At 38.7% G+C, this 19,669-nt stretch overlaps 1 protein-coding gene across 2 annotated transcripts in view; it reads right to left on the reverse strand.

The window, feature by feature from the left end:
• LOC117298795 (probable ubiquitin carboxyl-terminal hydrolase FAF-X) overlaps positions 1-18,941 on the reverse strand; it is a 44,008-nt gene extending 25,067 nt beyond the window's left edge. The window contains exons 1-25 of one of the 2 annotated variants that reach the window (XM_033782125.1): positions 18,751-18,941; positions 16,623-16,890; positions 15,924-16,095; positions 15,007-15,119; positions 14,752-14,864; positions 14,556-14,610; positions 14,003-14,053; positions 13,764-13,882; positions 12,901-12,967; positions 12,643-12,741; positions 12,131-12,216; positions 11,172-11,310; positions 10,525-10,587; positions 10,282-10,371; positions 9,736-9,840; positions 9,087-9,293; positions 8,437-8,553; positions 6,578-6,728; positions 6,321-6,408; positions 3,515-3,638; positions 3,236-3,339; positions 2,908-3,118; positions 2,219-2,430; positions 1,654-1,782; positions 146-257 (exon numbers count right to left, since the gene is read on the reverse strand). In XM_033782125.1, the coding sequence (XP_033638016.1) occupies positions 146-257; positions 1,654-1,782; positions 2,219-2,430; positions 2,908-3,118; positions 3,236-3,339; positions 3,515-3,638; positions 6,321-6,408; positions 6,578-6,728; positions 8,437-8,553; positions 9,087-9,293; positions 9,736-9,840; positions 10,282-10,371; positions 10,525-10,587; positions 11,172-11,310; positions 12,131-12,216; positions 12,643-12,741; positions 12,901-12,967; positions 13,764-13,882; positions 14,003-14,053; positions 14,556-14,610; positions 14,752-14,864; positions 15,007-15,119; positions 15,924-16,095; positions 16,623-16,781 (2,886 nt within the window). In that variant the 5' untranslated portion in view covers positions 16,782-16,890; positions 18,751-18,941. The remainder of the gene's footprint in view (positions 1-145; positions 258-1,653; positions 1,783-2,218; positions 2,431-2,907; positions 3,119-3,235; positions 3,340-3,514; positions 3,639-6,320; positions 6,409-6,577; positions 6,729-8,436; positions 8,554-9,086; positions 9,294-9,735; positions 9,841-10,281; positions 10,372-10,524; positions 10,588-11,171; positions 11,311-12,130; positions 12,217-12,642; positions 12,742-12,900; positions 12,968-13,763; positions 13,883-14,002; positions 14,054-14,555; positions 14,611-14,751; positions 14,865-15,006; positions 15,120-15,923; positions 16,096-16,622; positions 16,891-18,750) is intronic. The other variant, XM_033782124.1, reaches the window with a different exon arrangement.
• Between the last annotated feature and the right edge of the window lie 728 nt (positions 18,942-19,669).

Consider the following 19,669-nt stretch of genomic DNA (forward strand, 5'->3'; position numbering starts at 1 on the left):
AACAAACAAAGTATTTTTTGTGATTGGTATCTTGCTATTATTTGCCTAGCAGAAACTTTCTGTAGCTCTATGAATCTGAGCCCAGGTTTGGAACCAACACACCTAACGACTTGGCTGCCAGAGCTGAATAATGTAATAGACTTACCGTTTTGTCTCTGAGAGGAATTTTTCCGACTAGCCTCCGATCTTCCGTTGGGTCTAGGAGCTCACCGTTCACATAAAGATCAACTCGAGTTGTCGTCGTATTAGCCTTGACTCTGCATGATAAAATAAATCAAGGGCTAATATTAGTAGTAATTATAATTACAAAATGTATAGAGGACTTATGTTTCTAAGCGCTACTACCAGACTATTCAGATTAATAAAACCCTTTAAAAGTGTAAAAAGTGTTGAATGAAGGTGGCGCTTAAATGTGGGTGGAAAGCTTGTTCCAAAGTGTTGGAGCTATGACTGAGAAAGCACGATCACCAAAGCGTGTCATTGAAAAAGCAGGCCAAGGGGAAAGCTGGAAATGAGCAGCAGAAGAAGAGAAAAGGTGTCTGGTAGCTGATGATAGTGAAGATGAACGAGGATGAACTGATGATAGTGAAGATGAACGAGGATGAACTCTGTTTGACTCATGTTTGACATGTCAAGAGTATGATAGTGAAGATGAACGGGGATGAACTCTGTTTGACTCATCTTTGACATGTCAAGAGTATGATAGTGAAGATGAACGAGGATGAACTGATGATAGTGAAGATGAACGAGGATGAACTCTGTTTGACTCATCTTTGACATGTCAAGAGTATGATAGTGAAGATGAACGGGGATGAACTCTGTTTGACTCATCTTTGACATGTCAAGAGTATGATAGTGTAGATGAACGGATGAACTGATGATAGTGAAGATGAACGGGGATGAACTCTGTTTGACTCATCTTTGACACGTCAAGAGTATGATAGTGAAGATGAACGGATGAACTGATGATAGTGAAGATGAACGGGGATGAACTGATGATAGTGAAGATGAACGAGGATGAACTCTGTTTGACTCATCTTTGACACGTCAAGAGTATGATAGTGAAGATGAACGGATGAACTGATGATAGTGAAGATGAACGGGGATGAACTGATGATAGTGAAGATGAACGAGGATGAACTCTGTTTGACTCATCTTTGACATGTCAAGAGTATGATAGTGTAGATGAACGGATGAACTGATGATAGTGAAGATGAACGGGGATGAACTCTGTTTGACTCATCTTTGACATGTCAAGAGTATGATAGTGTAGATGAACGGATGAACTGATGATAGTGAAGATGAACGGGGATGAACTGATGATAGTGAAGATGAACGAGGATGAACTGATGATAGTGTAGATGAACGAGGATGAACTCTGTTTGACTCATCTTTGACATGTCAAGAGTATGATAGTGAAGATGAACGGATGAACTGATGATAGTGAAGATGAACGGGGATGAACTCTGTTTGACTCATCTTTGACATGTCAAGAGTATGATAGTGAAGATGAACGGATGAACTGATGATAGTGAAGATGAACGAGGATGAACTCTGTTTGACTCATCTTTGACATAATAAGAGTATTCCTGGTTTTTGTTGTTGATGTATCCAAATATTGACTCATTGAAATGAAAGAAACTGATTAGTTACCTGAGCAGTATCTGCCTTCTTACTGATGCTAAAGATTCATTGGTATGTGACCATATATCAATATCGTCACCCTGACGTCCTTGGTTTGGGAATCGCACAAGTAGCGTCACATGTTTGCCTCGATGAGCTCTGTCAAGAAATAAAACAATCAAGGTGAAATAGTGTCTTAAAGAGATAAGATCATTCAGCTAAGAGTCAACTTCTTTGAGATGATACAGAATGTCATGATGACAGCAGCCGCAAACACCTCAAGATATGACCTATCAACTGCTTGCGAGGACATAGATCGCAGCTTTTATCTGCTGATGGTCTACCATTTTCCGAGTTAAAAATACATGTAAAGATGGTGTACATCTAACTAAGCGCACGAGACCTAAAAACACACCATAGCAAATCTTGCAACTTCCATGACCAATTTTGCCCAAATTTTCACAGATTTGTTATTGCATACCTGTGTTGGGATACACCAAGTGAGAATACAGGTCTTTGACAATTACCAAAAGTTTATCCTGCCTTTAAGCTCCACACTGACGGGAAGATCGTATAAAAAAACAACTTGACATACCTGGCCATTGGCAGGATAGTTCTCTCCTCAGTATACTCCGAATCATATTCACTGATGTACTCTCTGAGTACCGTCAAGACTCGAGTCATCCTCACCGCCTCCTGCTGCACCTTATCATTTCCATCTTTATCTTCTTGAAGGATACGGAGAGTATCATACATCGCTTTCAGACGATCCATACAGGACTGGATGAAATCCTCATGGATGTCAACCTAGGGGGTAGATTACAAAGTTAATTATTTAATTTTCATTTTGTTTAATTTATTTTGGTTGTGAAGCAAGGACTCTCAAAAAAGGGAACTTAATTGTTGTGCTGGCCAAGAACCCAATGGAAAGAAGACAATGAAGGAAGATTAATTCTAAGATGTGGGAGGAAGACAATGAAGGAAGATTAATTCTAAGATGTGGGAGGAAAACCCAAGAGAATTCTTTATCCGGATGTAACTTTGACATCAGCGCCTTGGAGCAAACTGTAAGGTTTGGCGCTTTATAAATTTCTTTTTGATTGATTAATTGATCTATTAAATCGGGTTTGAACAAAGAAAAATTGAATTGAACGGTTTTTGAACCAATGACCTCCAGATTATTGTGCCGGTGCTCTACCTACTGAGCTATCTAGCCTTACATTAGTGGTCTCCCTATTAAATTGCTGAAATAAAAACTAAGAGTCAGCGGGTAACTTGACGTACCTGAGCACCTTGTAACCTTGGTCCTAGATTGGTGTTGATCTCCTTCAACAAATCAATGGCTCTATTAGCGATCTCATCGGATGCACAGAGGACGACTCTCCAAAGGTAGTCTTGACCAATCAGCTCTAGGTCGTCCATCAGGTAGTTACGTCTCTTAGCAACCAGTTTACCCTCCTTGGAATTCACCGCTTTGAAGAAACGATCAAAACACCTGCAAACAGGACACAAGGGTTACCAACATTGAAGAAACGATCAAAACACCTGCAAACAGGACACAATAACTTTCATAATCGACACAATATATTTTAAAACAACTGAAGTTTCTTACATGATGCCATTTTCCGTTAGTAGAGAAGGCTCCAGTTGAAGGATGTTATTCTCAAAGAAATCTTTGTTGATCTCAGGATCAAGGTCAGGCTCCTCACCCATCAACTACAAAGAAATTAGAAGTAAAAGAAAAAAGGCTAATTTAATAAGATTTTACAAGTCAAAATAATGAAAGAATGGCAGTGTGGATTTTGAAGGGTCTATAAGCAATATCTATGTTTAAGGTACTAAAAAAAATATATTAAATTTTTTTTTAAAAACATTTGAAAAGAAAGCTTACATTAGAGAACCATTTGAAACACGCTTCCCTGTCGCTGACGTAGACAGAGTTTTCAGCTAAGCAATTCCAGATCTGTTTAGCCTGAGGGGCACACAGCCACAGCTGACCATCTTTCAGAAGGAACCTGTAAAAGAAATTACTCAAAAATTACCTCGTCAACCTTGAGACGTGCAATTTCTCTTAGGGAGGGACACACTACATCTGTTAATTTCAAGTAGCGATATTTATTGATGTGTATGTGCGTCCTACCCATGCCGGGGCTCAATTTCATAAAATTTCTTAAAGCAGAAAATTTTGCTTTAAAATGTAAGCAAACCTAAGCAGGGAACCAGTCACAAACTGTGCAGGTAATATGATACTTTTAAAGCTAGTACCGTAATTTTCGGATTATAAACCGCGGTTTATATGTTGATTTTGACATTTTTTTGAACTCCTGCGGTTTATTCTCCGGGTGGCTTGTAAGCCGACGTATAAATATTTAAGAGAAAAAACGGCATTTTTTAAAAGAAAGATCGTTTGTAAAATATTCTAAATAATTTATTTTTTTTCTTAAACGAGAACAAAAACCTGCCTGTGTGATGACAAAATCCTGTTGAAAATCCCACCACAATTGTATTCGGATCAACCGCCCTCAGCTCCCCCTCTCAGCGCAACTCGGGTTAGACTAGACTGGTGCCCGTCTATTTATCCTAGCGATCTCTACATGCTGACGTCAGACATTCAAGCTATACTCGTGTCTCAGCGAATTAGACTTGTCCCCTGTCTATTTATCCCACGATCTTTATATACTGACGTCAGACATCCAGGCTACACTCGTGTCAGCCAGCGGTTTCTTCAGCTCAACCAGCACAACGCAACAGCAGAATGGTGAATGGACGTACGCAAAGAACTATGCCGCCCCGGGGGATCAAACAAAACGTGTTCAACTTGCCCTGATTGTCCAGTAACATTGGGAATTTTATTTCCAGGCGGCGCAAGTGCGAGGGCGTAGTGCAACCCGTCGGCGAACATCGCTCAATACGGTGCCACCAACATCTGTTGTGCCACCAACATCTGCTAGCTTTACGAACTCGCATGTGTGTACATGTGCTTAATGTGCACGCTGCAGGATACATTACTACACACACGCTACGTCCGTCCGCCCGTCCGTCGTTGCAATATCTGTTGTGGATCCTCGTTGTGGGACTACAATAAAAGTGAGGGAGAAACACCGGAAAACCACTTTTCTTTAATTCCCTTATTGAAAGACCCATTTCAACCTTATTTCCCGTCTACTCCGATGTTTAATAAAAGTGAATCCCCTGTCCTTGTGATTACGCAAACAATAAGGTAGCGCATTTTGTTTCATTACCACCGCTATACAATAAAAGTGAGGGAAAAACTTCAGCGGTCCCCATTATTATTTCTTTTATATTTTGTAAAGGAATTTTGCATGTTTAAAAAATGTTCCTATATACATTGTAAACAGAAACAACAGTCATAGACAATACTCTCGTTTGTGTTGTGGTAGCCCTGAAAAGGACTGTTTGGTTTTGGTGTTGTCTATTTTCTATTTAAACAAAACGGAAGGCAAAGGATTCCTTGAATATAAATCTTCGCACTGTTTCTTTATCACTCACTGCTTCTGCAGACGAATCCTATGTTAAAACGATGGTCCACGCACTGTCTGAAGTTAGTTTTTATTGCAACACAAACTCACTTACCTACAAATAAAGTAGGATTTAACTTTGTCAATTTTTAAAATTGTTATTGGATTTTTTCAGTATCACAATAATAAAGGTATTTTCAGTTGTAACTTTCATCAATAATTATCCAACACAAACAATTATGTGGTCCCGCAAAGGGGGTGCTGCCAGTTTACAGAAATAATGCTATCCTCTAATAGATCATTTCAATTACGATCAATAGTGTAAACTTCAATACATTTCCACTTTAATTACGACGCAACTCCCACGTTGCGGCAACTATACAAGACTGACTGATGTGCCGCCCGCCTGTCACTGCACATCGTCACAAAGAGGACCGCAAACAAGCACGGCCCCTATGTGTTCACGCATGTGGTGATTGGCCGTTTGATGATTGGCCGTTGTTGATTGGCCGGTGATAGTTCCATTCATAAAATCTTGGCTAGACTTCGGACGGATCGTGTAGAGCGGCTGCCCATTGTACAACGGGGAGCTTGAACGTCTGACCCACGCTTTGAGGCCCGGGCCCAGTCCAACTTTTGTCAACAGAGGGCGATGCGATGCAGGGCAAAGTTCAACTTTGCATTGTCGACTGATCTTTGATTCACGGACAGTTTGTTGCCAAAGAAGTTCACAAAACATATGGTCAACACAACCGATCATCAAATCGCAAATTCTTGAAAAGGGTTGTTGATGGAAAAAAAATATAACTCAGGACTGATAGTGTGAGATAAAAAAATCACCCGTAACGTGGCAGGTTTGCGTACTTCACTTCCGTGTTTTGAGGTTAGTTTTTCATGTTTTTTTTTTTTATTTTGATCGCGGTTTATACGCCGCGCGGCATATCTGCCGACACCTAAATATTTTTTTGTATATTTTGAGGAAGTGCGGTTTATACGCCGCGCGATTTATAATCTGAAAATTACGGTAACCCTTTTCAAGTAAGTAAAATTGTTAAACGCATGTTAATTTGTTGTGCTTAAGCATGTTGCATGTTGTCATGACCTTAGTGCCCCCCTTCAAAAGTTTTGCAATAGACTTAAAGATTTTCCAATGGAAGTGTGATTTGCAAAATAAAAATGGCCTTGCCCTCTCAAAGATTAAATGCCATGCCTGCCTACCTTAGATAATTAAGTCTCTCTTGCACTTGTTGAACGTGGCTGTACCGGCTGTCTGTTGATACATCATGGGGGTCAACCTCTGGGTTTTCTGAAGGCAGAACAAACACACCGTACGTAAAGTAAACAATCGGGGAAAAAAACATTGTAAAATAACAATAAATAAATGACTTCTATCAGTGGTGGATTCAGGGGGTGTCACTCCCATTAAAAGAGGTGTACTACCAAGCACAGTCTCTCATCCTTTATTGTTATATTACCTTTAGCGATCTGCCTGGCATGGTTCATATAACTGGATAAGTTCTCAGCTACTAAGGTGACGAGGGAGTGTTTCTGCTGTAGCATGTTGATGACGTCATGACGATATTGAACATGAGGACAGCGCTGGGCGTGGGTGTAGTTCTGGGGTGCCTGGAATAACAAGTTGCAAGAAAACAATTAAAACAATGTTATTAAACAAAGATGCTTGGTATAACTTATAGGTATCCCTTAGATTGACAAAAGATGAAAGGATCACAAATCTTTTATAAATTCAAATTTTTGGTTGAACAAAGGAAAATTGACAAGAGCAGGGTTTGAACCAGTGACATCTGGATTAACACGTGCTCTACCACCTGAGCTAGAGTTATAATATCTTTGTTCTGGGGACAATTTCCAGTTTTTCGACATTACTTGATAATATTATGATAAACTTATTGCAAAAAGCATGAAAGTATATGCAATATTGAGTTCTAATGTCAAAATGTGTCACCATCAAAAATAACTTTCCACATCCTACACCAATGTATGAGCTTTAAGATTCCTGTAGAAAGTCCACAAGATTAAAAAACAACTACCATTGCAACTAATGGCAAATTTCTAAAAAGCTATTCAACACAACTTGGTTAACTATTGTTTCATTCAATGTGCTACAGAGTCAAATGGATGCATTTCACATTCCCAAAAAAACAAAACTCCAACCCTATTAAAAACTACCCAAAAACAAGAAATAAAAGCAAACCTGGAACTTCTTATAAAACATGATTAAGGTAAGTTTGTTACATTAACATTGAAAGGTTTTAACACTCCAACCTACACAAAGCGTTAAATGATAGACAAAAAGCTTGACAATTTTATGGTTCATCCTAAGACTTGGAAAAAAAAACCAGGCAACTTTGTGAAATCAAACCCATCACAAAACTTCCAAAATATCAATTTCAAATACCAACTTGAATAAAACAACCACCATACAATGAGATGTACAAGTCAAAAGTACCATCCCCCAAAATGAAACCAGTTAGTAAAACTTTTCATCCTCAATAAAAATTTGAACTATCTCTAACAAGAAAATCATGTCTCAAACTCATGCTGGATAATAAAATCATTCAAGAAAATTGAAACCAACATAAAAACAGGACAACAAAATATTTTGGTGAATTCATTACAATATTGAAAACGTTTCTTTCCAAATATGAGCAAAACTACAGTTAGAGAAAATCGTACAAAATCTCTTAACCATCTAAAAAAATCTGAAAGCTGGGAAAATTATTCTTTGAACACCTACCTGGTTCAGCTGACTAGTGCGCTGCACGATTAAAAGGATAATAGATTTAAACAATGTGGGAAGGAGTGTCCATACAGGTTCTAATTATTAGTCCTAGAGGTGTCTACAGTACATGTGATAATATGGTAATTTATATGGTAACCTTCTTCTGGTCATCATAATTTTGTTGTGCTTAGCTACTCTTCCTGCTTAAGCAGCTCTATGAAATTAGGCCCCTGGCCTTATACTTGGAAATAAAGGAGGCAACTTGAAAGAGGGAGAAATGCCCTCTGTTAAGCAGAAATGGCCTTGCCCTTACACGGACAAACCACCAGGCCTGAGTGGAATAATTTAGGAGACTCACACAGAAGCTTGTAAATAATGTGAACATTCAAAGATCTGGGTGAACCAACGTTAATGTACACCAGGATACTAGCCCTATATAGGACTCTTCCCCTGTGCCGTACACAGATACTGTCCTTTAAAACTAAAGTGAAAGGCCACGAGGGCTAGACAGGAAAACCAACATTGATTACAACTTATAAGGATGAAATCCTCTTTAAGATATTTCCCGATAGATATCTGAAGACTTCTTACCTCTCCAAACAAGCAGCAAATCTCTTTGATTTGTTTCAGCGCTGGTATAACCCACTTGTCCTTCCGTAGTTCCTCAACGAATTGATCAATCCAACGGATCTTCTGGGCATCTCGGTCCTGCTTGGAAGAAAAAAAACAGATCAGGAAAATGGTTCAGGTGTCTCAATTCCAAAGTAAAACTTGTGTGATTATAATAAGGTTAACTAATACCTCATATGTAGACTTTGAAACTTTGCATGGTGGGAGTATAATTAGGTGAGGCTTGCTATACATCATGTGTGAATCACTTAAAGTATAGTTGGTTCTGAAAAGAACCAGTGGTTAACAACTCATAAAACCTCATAAAAATGTATGTCACAGTTTCTGCCCAATCCTTTAGTTTTCAATAAGAAACCACTCAATGATAATTGATTCTGAACAGGGATTCATTTATATATTTGTTTTTATTTCGCATATCAAAATAAAAATTGTGTGTTGGAAGAACATTTTCCTCCTGATTTTCATCAGCCACATTTCTCAGCACGACATCAAAATAGAAAAGAATCACTCAAAATTAAAACGCCTTCATTTCTTACTTAGTCAACAATATCTCAGAATAAATTCTATGAGATTGATTTGTTTCTCCCCACTCTGACGGCTTTAAGGATTACCTGTGAGCAGCTATAATCCAGAATCTTAGTATGAGCATGTAGAGCTTGATCCATAATATCCGTTGGTACATCCTGCTGATGAGCTAAGGCCCACAGTAAACCAAGTACTTTATGTGCCATCACTCCATCTTTGTCATCCTCGGCTAGTCGACGGATTAATTCTAAAAGTTTCTCTCGTTGCTTGGTGGAGGCGGATGACCAGCTCTCCTGGAAGAAGATTGTTAGGAAAATCAGAATTTGAAACGTTGCATAGTGGAAGTATAAGTAGGTGAGGTTTGTGGTAGCACCATGTGAAAATCTATGTTGAGTAGTGTCAGTTCTTAAAAGAACCGGTGGTTGACAACTCAACGATTCATCAGCATGCTCTGATCGTCTTCAGGAGAATGTTAGGATGAAGATGTGTTTCATGCCTAACAAGGAACACATCTTCTTGTCTCGTCTCAAATGTAATAATGGCAAGTAGCAAAAAACATCAGATGATCAGTCCTGCTCCAAACATCCTTTTGAAGTCGCATCTTTTTCCCATTTTTCACCCTTTCCCCAAACGGACTTAATTTTCTAGCATTTTCACTTCATCCTGGGACCATTCTTTCTTTCAAGATAAAACTTAACGTAGAGCTTAGGGATGAGATATAGCCTGATAACTTACCTGGAAGCAGTCAAACAAATGGTCCAACTGCTCAGGAGAGAAATCCCAGGCTAGCTTGGCAAGAAGATCATGTACATTCTTGACGATGGCTTCGTGTTTCCCAACCTAGGAATGCAAACAAAGTAATAATCAACTTAAGGATTAAAATGAATTTAAGGTCTCAAATTTTGCAAAACCGCAATCAGGAAATTATGGTACTGCAAATCCATATAACCAATGTTTATCGGTGGGCCATTTATACAATCTTTGATGTGTCGGAGGGTTTAAAGCACCGGACTTGAGTTTGGAGCTTACATGGCTGAAGGAATGAAATGACAGATTTTACTGCTGTAAGCCAAGATTATTGTTGTTCAAAGTCCGAATATATGAATGTTGAGTCACAACCACAGAGATGCTACTAAGCAAACCTGCTTTGAAAATCTAGCAGGAAACTGGTCATAAACAGTATACCTCAATCCACAATCTATGTTTTTGACAACTACAATAAAAGGCGCAGCTAGAGTTAAGCATATTTTAGGGCCACTGAGATGTGATCTACTATCTTACCTGAGCTGCCCATATGTTATCCAAGTCCTCCATTGTCAGAGCTTTCTCTTTGATCACAAACCTCAAGATCTTCTCCAACTTCTCAACATACTAGAGATCCAGAAAGAAATGTACGTTAGATATAATCAAACTATTATCATAAAAGTTACTTATCACACGAGGCAACTTTCACAGGCAACTTTGATGCAACCAAATACAGTACATTTAACTTTTAACTTTTGACATGACAGGAAGTGATCTAACCTGAGGTTGATGAAGACTGTCCCTCAACACAATAGAAAGCACTTGGTTCTCCTGAATCCATTCCTGCAAGTCACAAAGAAAGTCATGTTAGTACATCTCACAAGATCATGTCTTAAAAGGTCATGTCTTAAAAGGTTGTGTCTTACTTCAGGAAATCTGATTCAGTACAAGGCTGTAAACTAAACATCCTAACAAGAAACCGACTTGTCAAACCAAAACTTGATATCAATTTTCTTTTAAAAGTTGTAAATCTAGATTAGGAAGCTTTTAAAATTGATTTATACAATTCATTCATTTTATTTCATTCATCAATTCTAGTTGTGAAGACAAGGACTCTCAGAAAAGGGAAATGAATCACGAATGACTGTACTAGCCTACAACCCCATGGAGAGAAGACACGGAAGCAAGTTTCAGTTTTAGATGTGGGAGGAAAACCACAGAGAATTATTCCAGCTAAAACCCTCGCAGTCAGGTAGGGACTGAAACCCAATCCACATGGTGCCCAAAGCGTGAGTCGAACCGGAGTCCTAGAGGTGGAAGGTGAGAGGGAAGATACCACGGCATCAACATGACCACCAGTACATTACTTTATTTCATCAAAGTGTTTCAAAGACTCGTTGTAAATGGAGGGATGAGAGGAAACTTACAGCCATTCTCTCCGCAGTCAGCCACTCTTCCTCCTCCATACCACTGTGTTTATGAGTGTAATATGACACGCTGGCTATCACCTTGTTCACTTCATTCAACGCGTTCATCTTGCCGTTAAATGAAGATATCTGAAGAAGTCTACAAGACATTGGGAAAATGTACAGACAGTTAAGATGAGACTGCATACAATTGAAGATGTGGAGGGGTACGAGGTTCCAATTAGATCAATCTGCTTACCGAAAGCACTTACGAAAGCAGGGGCTCACGCTTACATCAAGCGTATTTCGCAGGTTAGCAGGATATTTTTGGTTGTGCGCATGGGTACACCACATTACTAAGCATTCTTTGCATACACAGCTAGCGTAGAAATTCTGCGCTTGCACAGTAAGTGGAGTATGGTGATTGTAAGAGCAGATCCGGCGGTAAGCAGAGTCATGACATTGGGCCCAGTTAAGGTCTGATGCACAATCACTGTAGACAATCCAATATGTGGAAGAGCTGTAATCAGCACTGCCAACGCTTTCACTTCATTTAATTTTTTCTGGTTGCGAAGCCAAGGACTCTCAGAAAAGAACTATAAAACCGATCCTCAAATCACAAATTCATGAAAATGGTTGTTGATGAAACAAGAATTCATAACAACAGAAATAAGGGGATAAGACTGTCCAAAAAATATATTCTGAAACTTAGGGGATAAGACTGTCCAAAAAATATATTCTGAAACTTAGGGGATAAGACTGTCCAAAAAATATATTCTGAAACTTAGGGGATAAGACTGTCCAAAAAATATATTCTGAAACTTAGGGGATAAGACTGTCCAAAAAATATATTCTGAAACTTAGGGGATAAGACTGTCCAAAAAATATATTCTGAAACTTGCGGGCCCCCACAACTTTGGTTGACTGACGAAAAAGTTACGGGAAACCCTTGTCAAGGTGTAGGATTAATCTCTACTTACCTGAGGATCATCTTGAGACGAAACATCTCCAGATTCTTGATCTTATCCTCTTGGTTCGTAATCCTGGATACCAGGTTCTTCAGAGACTGTGAAATAGGGGATTAAAAAGAGGATCAAGTTATTGGTTTACAAATGATGGATTTAATCCCAACAATCTAACTTTGGGCAAAAAAGATGTTTTTAAGCGCCGTTTACTCAGTACTTTCCAGAGTTGTGAACAAAATCCACAGGCAAATCACTTGTGTGGGATTCGAACCCATGAACTTTGCATTGCTAGAGCAGATGTCTACCACTAGACAACCAAGCTAGCCTAGTGGCTAGAGGCAATACCTTGATCTCCTGTCTTTATCCATCAAGTCTAATCACAGGCTTTGACCTTGCAAATCAATGATTTCATTGGAGGAATTTACGCTGGTGCTACTGTCCAACTACATGGAAATTACATTGTTCAATGTGACACCAACCAAAAGGTCAAAGGTACATCTGCAAGAATCTTAGCAGTAATGACTTACCTTGATGATTGAGGTGAGAGCATCGTTCTTTGCCTCGTTCTTGGATTCCTTCTTCAATTCTTCATCTGTTAGATTGTCCAAATAACTAACAATACGATCCTGTCAAAGTAAACAGAAAGATATAAAACCCACATGTTATGATAATGGTTTGGTGTATATAGGGTGTGTATCTCATCATACCCGTATCCACTTATTTCTGACATTTACCGCATGAGTTTCAGTCGTAAATTAAGAGCTAAGTGAAATCTTTGTACTTACCATGACTGGCATGAAATGGCTCAGGATTATATGTGAAGTCAGTAACTCATAGCACTGTCCCCATGGCCTAAGAGACAGACAGAAAAAGAAATCAAGTTTAAACTATTATTAAAACTTCCCATTTGTAAATTTTTCTTCCATTTGATTTGTTGTAATTTTCCCCATACGCTATCATTCATCCTGTAAGAGCTGGTCATGGGCGACAGAAACCTCTTACAGGGAAATTGTGGCATATTAAATTGAGAAAACCTGGCATCAAGACGAGTGTGGGTGTGACAATGGTTCAAGGAGCACAAACTAGTGCATGTACGATGGGCACATTCACATTGGCTCAGTGGTTTCTGCCCTTGCCTTTCACCTCTGTGGACCCCGGTCCGTTTCCCGGACCAGGACCTTGCATTGTATTCATGGTATTGGTTTTCCAATCCCTACCCAACTGCTTGGTTTTGTCACTAATAAGTTTTCCTCCAACATCTAAAACTGAAATGACTTCTTTGTCTTCTCTAAACAAAAAAGGTGCGATATACCCTTTTGATGCTTTGTCAACTATCAGGGGTGAGAGTCATTACTAATGAAAAAGTATGAAACTTGGATATAAATTCAAAAGGTATGTTGAAATGATGGCATTTCCTACCGTTTGGTAACCCCTGGGGTTATAGATTTCAAGGAGCTTTTGGAAACAGTATCCAAAGCACTAGAGAAGTAGACCAATGAGCAGGATTTATTTAGTTGTGGCCACAAATATTGTCTAATTTTCTTCACCAGGCCGACATAAAAAGTCTGAATTCAGCCAAAAGTCTAAACAATCTCATCCCTGCAACTATAAATTCAGTTTCAGATCATATTCAGACACACTGACTCACCTTAGCAGTGCATGTATGATAGGTACATTTAACGGCTGGGTCTCATTCAAGAATCTCTTCATAAGAATATCAAATCCTCCCAGAGAACCAAACTTGTTGACCAGATCCACTAACCAGCCCTAGAAAAAGAGAAGAAATGTCAGCAATTTCATTTAAAACTCTGTCCCAACAACACACCCATACAGAAGAACGTTTTAACATTCTTCAATTTAACCAACATCAAATTCATATTTACTTACTTTGGGGGTTCTTAGATCCGGAGGTCTGGCAAACAATTCATTGCTGTTCATCTGTAAACAAATATATAAACAATAAATAATATGAGAACTATAAGGTAGTAAACCATAGTTACTGTACATGGGAGTTGAGGCATTGCATGGTAAGCAATGTATAACTTAGTTTTTGATAACACCTTGTGTGTGTGTACTTGCTGGCTAAATTATGTTCTTTAGTACCTTTTTGATAAATGATTCAAAATTGTCTTTCTTGGCTAGTATATAGTCCACATGGACCATTGTCATTGCCACCATCTTTGACATGTCCCCTGACTTCACTTACAATAACGGGTCCTGATTGACATCATACCAAAAAGGGACCAGATTATTTTGACCTTTCAGTCTCGCTTTGGTCTATGAAAGAAGAGCAAACAAGATGGCAGTACAGTTAATAACAACATAAACCACTGGTTGTATGAGAAAGATTGACCATTAGCCCCTAGTGGGAGTTTGCCAAGTTCCCTTGACAACAACCATACAAACAAAAATAACCTATCAAACAAACAAACAAGCCTACCTGTGAACCTTGTGGGACGGTTTCTGACTGGCGTGTGCCGTTGTAAACATGAAATCTGAAAAAAACCATAAGTTACTTCATCAAATATCAAATCTTAACTTAAATCAAGCATAAAAAAAAGCAAATTTCCATGTCTCAGACTTTATTTCCCAAAATTTAGGAATGGTTTAAAAAAAGAGTGATTTTGTAGACTTACTTGCAGAGTGGGTTTAGTGCCATAGCTAGAAGATCCAGCAGAGGAAACCAGTCTTGATCCAGTTTGGCTAGACATAGCTCGATCAGACGTTCTGTGTTCTTCATAATACAACGCTGTTGTAAAAAAACAATGATAGAAAAATCAAAATAGGGAGCTGCAATGAGAGAAACTACATTTGACACTGGTAAACAAAACAATTTGGGTGATAGCCACCAAGTCAAACAATTTGAAAATAGGATCTCAAAGCAAACTCACATGGATCTCAAACTTCCAACCGCTGACAGCTTCATCTGTCAGAATTTTTGTGAAGGATGTCGTCAGGCCATCCCTGAAAAATCGCTGGCATGCCTCACTGCGTACATCAGCTCCTGCCCGAGAGAAAAAACAATAAAACCACCATTATCTTACAGCAACTTGGATATGTCTATATCTTCCAAAAGCTGAGTTGTACCTCATCATCACACTTAGGTCTCACACATAAATTGTACCTTATTCAGATTCCCAAACTGAGGAGGTACATGAATTGAGTTCACATTATCAGAAAATGCAAAACAACTTCCTTTGAAAATTGGGTGATTTATTAAATCACCACTAAGCTGTCTTATAATTTTTCAATCAAAAATACAATACTAAAACATCAACAATTTTAACCACCTAAAATAAAAACCCTCCTGACACAAACACATGTGTTCTCATTTTTTATTAGTTCTGATTTAACAAACTCATTTAGAGCCAGGGTCCTGCCACATATAGGGCAAAACAAAGTTATCATGTTTAATTAACCTTCCCGCCCGCTTCCTTTTTAGAGGCCGCCTGCTTTTTTAGTAAAAAAATATATATATTACATCAATTTTTTACGATCCCTGATAAAATAAAAAATTAAAAACTATTTTATATTTTTTTGACTTTAAAAAAAGGCAGGACGCTAAACATGTTTTTTATTTGCCATACGGAGACAGCAGAGGGACAAGCGCCGAGAATGGGACAGATTCGACGCGAGACAAGAAAGATACTCTCATCGGGACACTGAGAGGAAGTCTTACAAAAGCGATGGAGCGAGAAGAGACGATTCTAGGCGATAAATGAAATCAACTCTTTTTTTTAAAAGTAACAATGAATCCACAAGACATTGTGTAAATATACACATCTAACTAGGTTTGATGACAACTTACCTTTCTTGCAGAGGATTATAGATGACTCCAGTAGCACCTCCAGCTCCCCCTTGGGTAACACAGGCACGACCCACCGAGGTTTGTTGATCATATCATCCAACCTATTCAATTCCTCCAGAGGGAATTCTGGCTCTTCTAAATCCACTTCCACATCGCTGTCTCCACTTCCTCCCTGTGGTAAAGTAATGGACATCTGCTACATGAACTCAAGGGATATGATCGATCGAATAATGTATGGCCTCAATACATGACTTTAACCTCTCGACTAGAATTCTCTCAAATGCTTTTGGAATAAATTAGCCTACAAACTTAGGTTTTAACTTACAGTAGAAAAACATCACCATACTAGCATTGATTGCAATTGATTGCCTTGACTAAAATTATGCGCTTATGGGTTCCCTTTAAAGCCTGTGATTCTATGAGTTATAAGCGCTTAAGTTTATGGTAAGCAGAGCCATGAAATTTGAACCAAGTCAGATGCAGTTAATGCAACACATGTACAAGTAGCTTATACATTTTAACAACAATCTGTACCAGTTTCATAGAAAATACTGCTTAGAATTTTACAGGGATAACCAATTTCTGTTGAGCAAGATTTTCCTGCGCTTAGCATTTTTTGTGCTTACAGGTTTTATGAAATTCGACCCTAGTCATAGGAGAATGAATAAAATAGAGATAGAAAATAAGAAATATACGAACCTGAGTTGGTGGTTGTTGTGGACTCGACGGTGTAATAGGCTGAGACGGTCCCGGGGTCTGTGGCTGGGTCTGTTGCTGGGGGTTCGTGTCTGTAGCTGGGTTACCCTCTGACCCGGAGTCCCCACCCCCTGTGGGACTCCCTCTCATCCCTACTGTCATGTTGCCAAGGGGGTCAGAGGTTAACTAAGCCGTGGTGAAGACGAAGGATGGGGCAGTGGTCAGACTGTTAATGGTGGACGTAGTATGCTTTAGGTCATATCAGTACGGTCTGTAGTCAAACAGAAACAATTGTTTTCACTTGTCAAATTCTCCTAAATTTTTTTTGCTTCTTTTCGAAACAGCTTTACTTAATTAAAGGTATTGTACAGGATGGTTAGAGCTGACATTACAATAATATATTCGCAGACAAATGTTCCTTGTCCCAGCGTTTAAAGGCAGTGGACACTATTGGTAATTGTCAAGGACTAGCCTTCACAGTTGGTGTATCTCAACATATGCATAAAATAACTAACCTGTGAAAATTTGAGCTCAATCGGTCATCAAAGTTGCGAGATAATAATGAAAGAAGAAAACACTCTTGTCACACGAAGTTGTGTGTGTTTAGATGGTTGATTCATGGTTGATTTCGAGACCTCAAGTTCTAAATCTGAGGTCTCGAAATCAAATTCGTGGAAAACTACTTCTTTCTCGAAAACTATGGCACTTCAGATGGAGCCATTTCTAACAATGTTTTATACCATCTACCTCTCCTCATTACTTGTCACCAAGAAAGGTTTTATGCTAATAAATATTTTGAGTAATCACCAATAGTGTCCACTGCCTTTAAGATCATGCTAGAAAAGTGCAAAATTAAGCGATGCATGTGGGACTGCACGTCAACAGCCAGGAACAGCCACATCTGAGGCGATTTGTGCATTAGAGTATCAAGATCAACCATGAAATACCAAACCTGTGAAAATTAAGGGGCTAAATTGTGTGTGACAGGCCTGGAGGTCCATCTATTACTGTATGAGAGGGCAAGGCCATTTTCATTTTGCAAAGGACACTTCCAGTGGAAACTTTTGAAGGTGCCAAGGCAACTACCTATCATAAAACTTTGTACAATCTGCACAAACAGAAGCACAAGATGAATCAGCCGATGACTGTGGGCACAGTATAGTAAAATTCCATAAATCTAAAATTTAATAATAAAAAAAATAGAACAAGTGAATGAAAAGGTCTACAGCAATGACAAACTGAATGATTTTGCTGACTGGTTGGTATTCTTTTTTTAGTCAAGGAGGTGTTCCTCACTTACAGCCCCACTGTCGTGAAACACGAACAACCAGCGGCAAGGAGGATCGTGGACTCAAAAAAGACAAAACTGTTCAATTCAATTCCAAACAATTCACTTTATTTCCAATTACAAACAGGGTTGAGGGTGTTGCAACAGCACAGGTAATGATCATGCACATCAGTAGACATACATGTAAATGGCGTCGACATTTATGTCTACTCGAGTGATTGTCAGCCAGGAGATTCGAGCTGGCACAATTATTTTTTATTTGCAATAATGTACTCTACGTCATAGAATAGACAATTTGTAAGCAACAACTGGGGGAAATGTTTGCCAAAAAAATCTGTAAGTTTCTATTTTATTCTGAAATCATCACACATTCTGATATAACTAAGTATGTTCGTAAGAAGTGGAGGGGGTTCAGCACAAAAGATGGAGCTAAGTTTTGACATGGTGACTCCTGACTGAAGAAGTCATGAACTACATAATGGAGGTAGAAATAAATAAAGTAAAATAAAATACAATTTTCAATTGTATTTTTGAGACGTTCAAAAACAGCAATAAACATCCAAATCAAATAGACAAATACTTTCGAAGCCTTCAACAAAATGCGTGGAAGTTCTTCACTGTGAAAAGAGAGGTAGGATATGACTGACTATGACAAGTGCCATGAAAAAATTGTGACGGATGCGTAGCAGCCATCAAGAAAACTTGATTGAATTGAAGTCTCTAAACGTTATCAAATTCAGACGATTTCTTGCAAAATTACACCTCGTTAAGTGTAACTGCCTTAATATCCCAAACTGTACCCTTTTATGACATATTATTATCGAAACATCTTAGTATATTTACCTTCCTCTATGTTGTCTCCTTTGTAGTTTTCTTCTCTGTAAAAATGATGGAAAAATCAGCTGGAAATGACTGATAAACAAGAAAACTACCGTCGGGTATGCACCGTACTTTCCGTGACATAAAAATACGTCATGGGCTAATCTATCCGGCACTCAAAGTGAATTGCCTTACCCTAAAAATATATTAATTGTTACAAAATTATTAATGTAAATCAAAATTTGCACCAAATATTAACATAATACATACTATAAGTATAATTTAGTTTTAAAATATTCCAGCTAACTTAAAAATATTATTTCCTCTCAAAACAATGGGCTTCTACAATTTTATTTTACTAGCAATACGTGCTTACACATCAGGTGAGAAAATAGTCTGGCATACAACCGCTGGTGACTTCCTTCAAAATGCGTTCTCAGCGAGAGTCGAATACAAAAAATCAACACCCAAATACGATCGTTAGAGGCGTGGCCCAGACATGCTCCAGAAGTTATGATCGGCTGGTGGCGCTGTTCCCTTTCTAAAAAAAAAAAGTAATCTCCTGGGATAGGTGCGATGTGGGGTGTGGTGGGTAGGCGGGTAAGAGTGGGTGCCCAGGGAGCATATATTTTTTCTTCTTCAGAATATTGTTTTTTTTACGGTAGTTTGAACGGTTCTTTTGTCTTATGATAAAACAGGCATTATAAGTTAGTGTGAAGGGGGTCGAAGTGTCTCCTGGCGCCACACTTCTCGTCCCATTCTGGAGGTAGAGTCCATGCGCGCTCCCTCACAACCATCGGGCCGGAGTTATAGTTTGTTCATGGGAGATGAAAAATGTAGGGCCATATCGAAAACATAAAATATTGAACTCTAATTAATACCAGGCTTAGTCTTGCGGGTTATATAGGCCTAATTATATTATAAATATCAAGTAATAAACCAG

Source organism: Asterias rubens, chromosome 13 (assembly GCF_902459465.1).
Source record: "Asterias rubens chromosome 13, eAstRub1.3, whole genome shotgun sequence".
Classification (NCBI taxonomy): Eukaryota; Metazoa; Echinodermata; class Asteroidea; order Forcipulatida; family Asteriidae; genus Asterias; species Asterias rubens.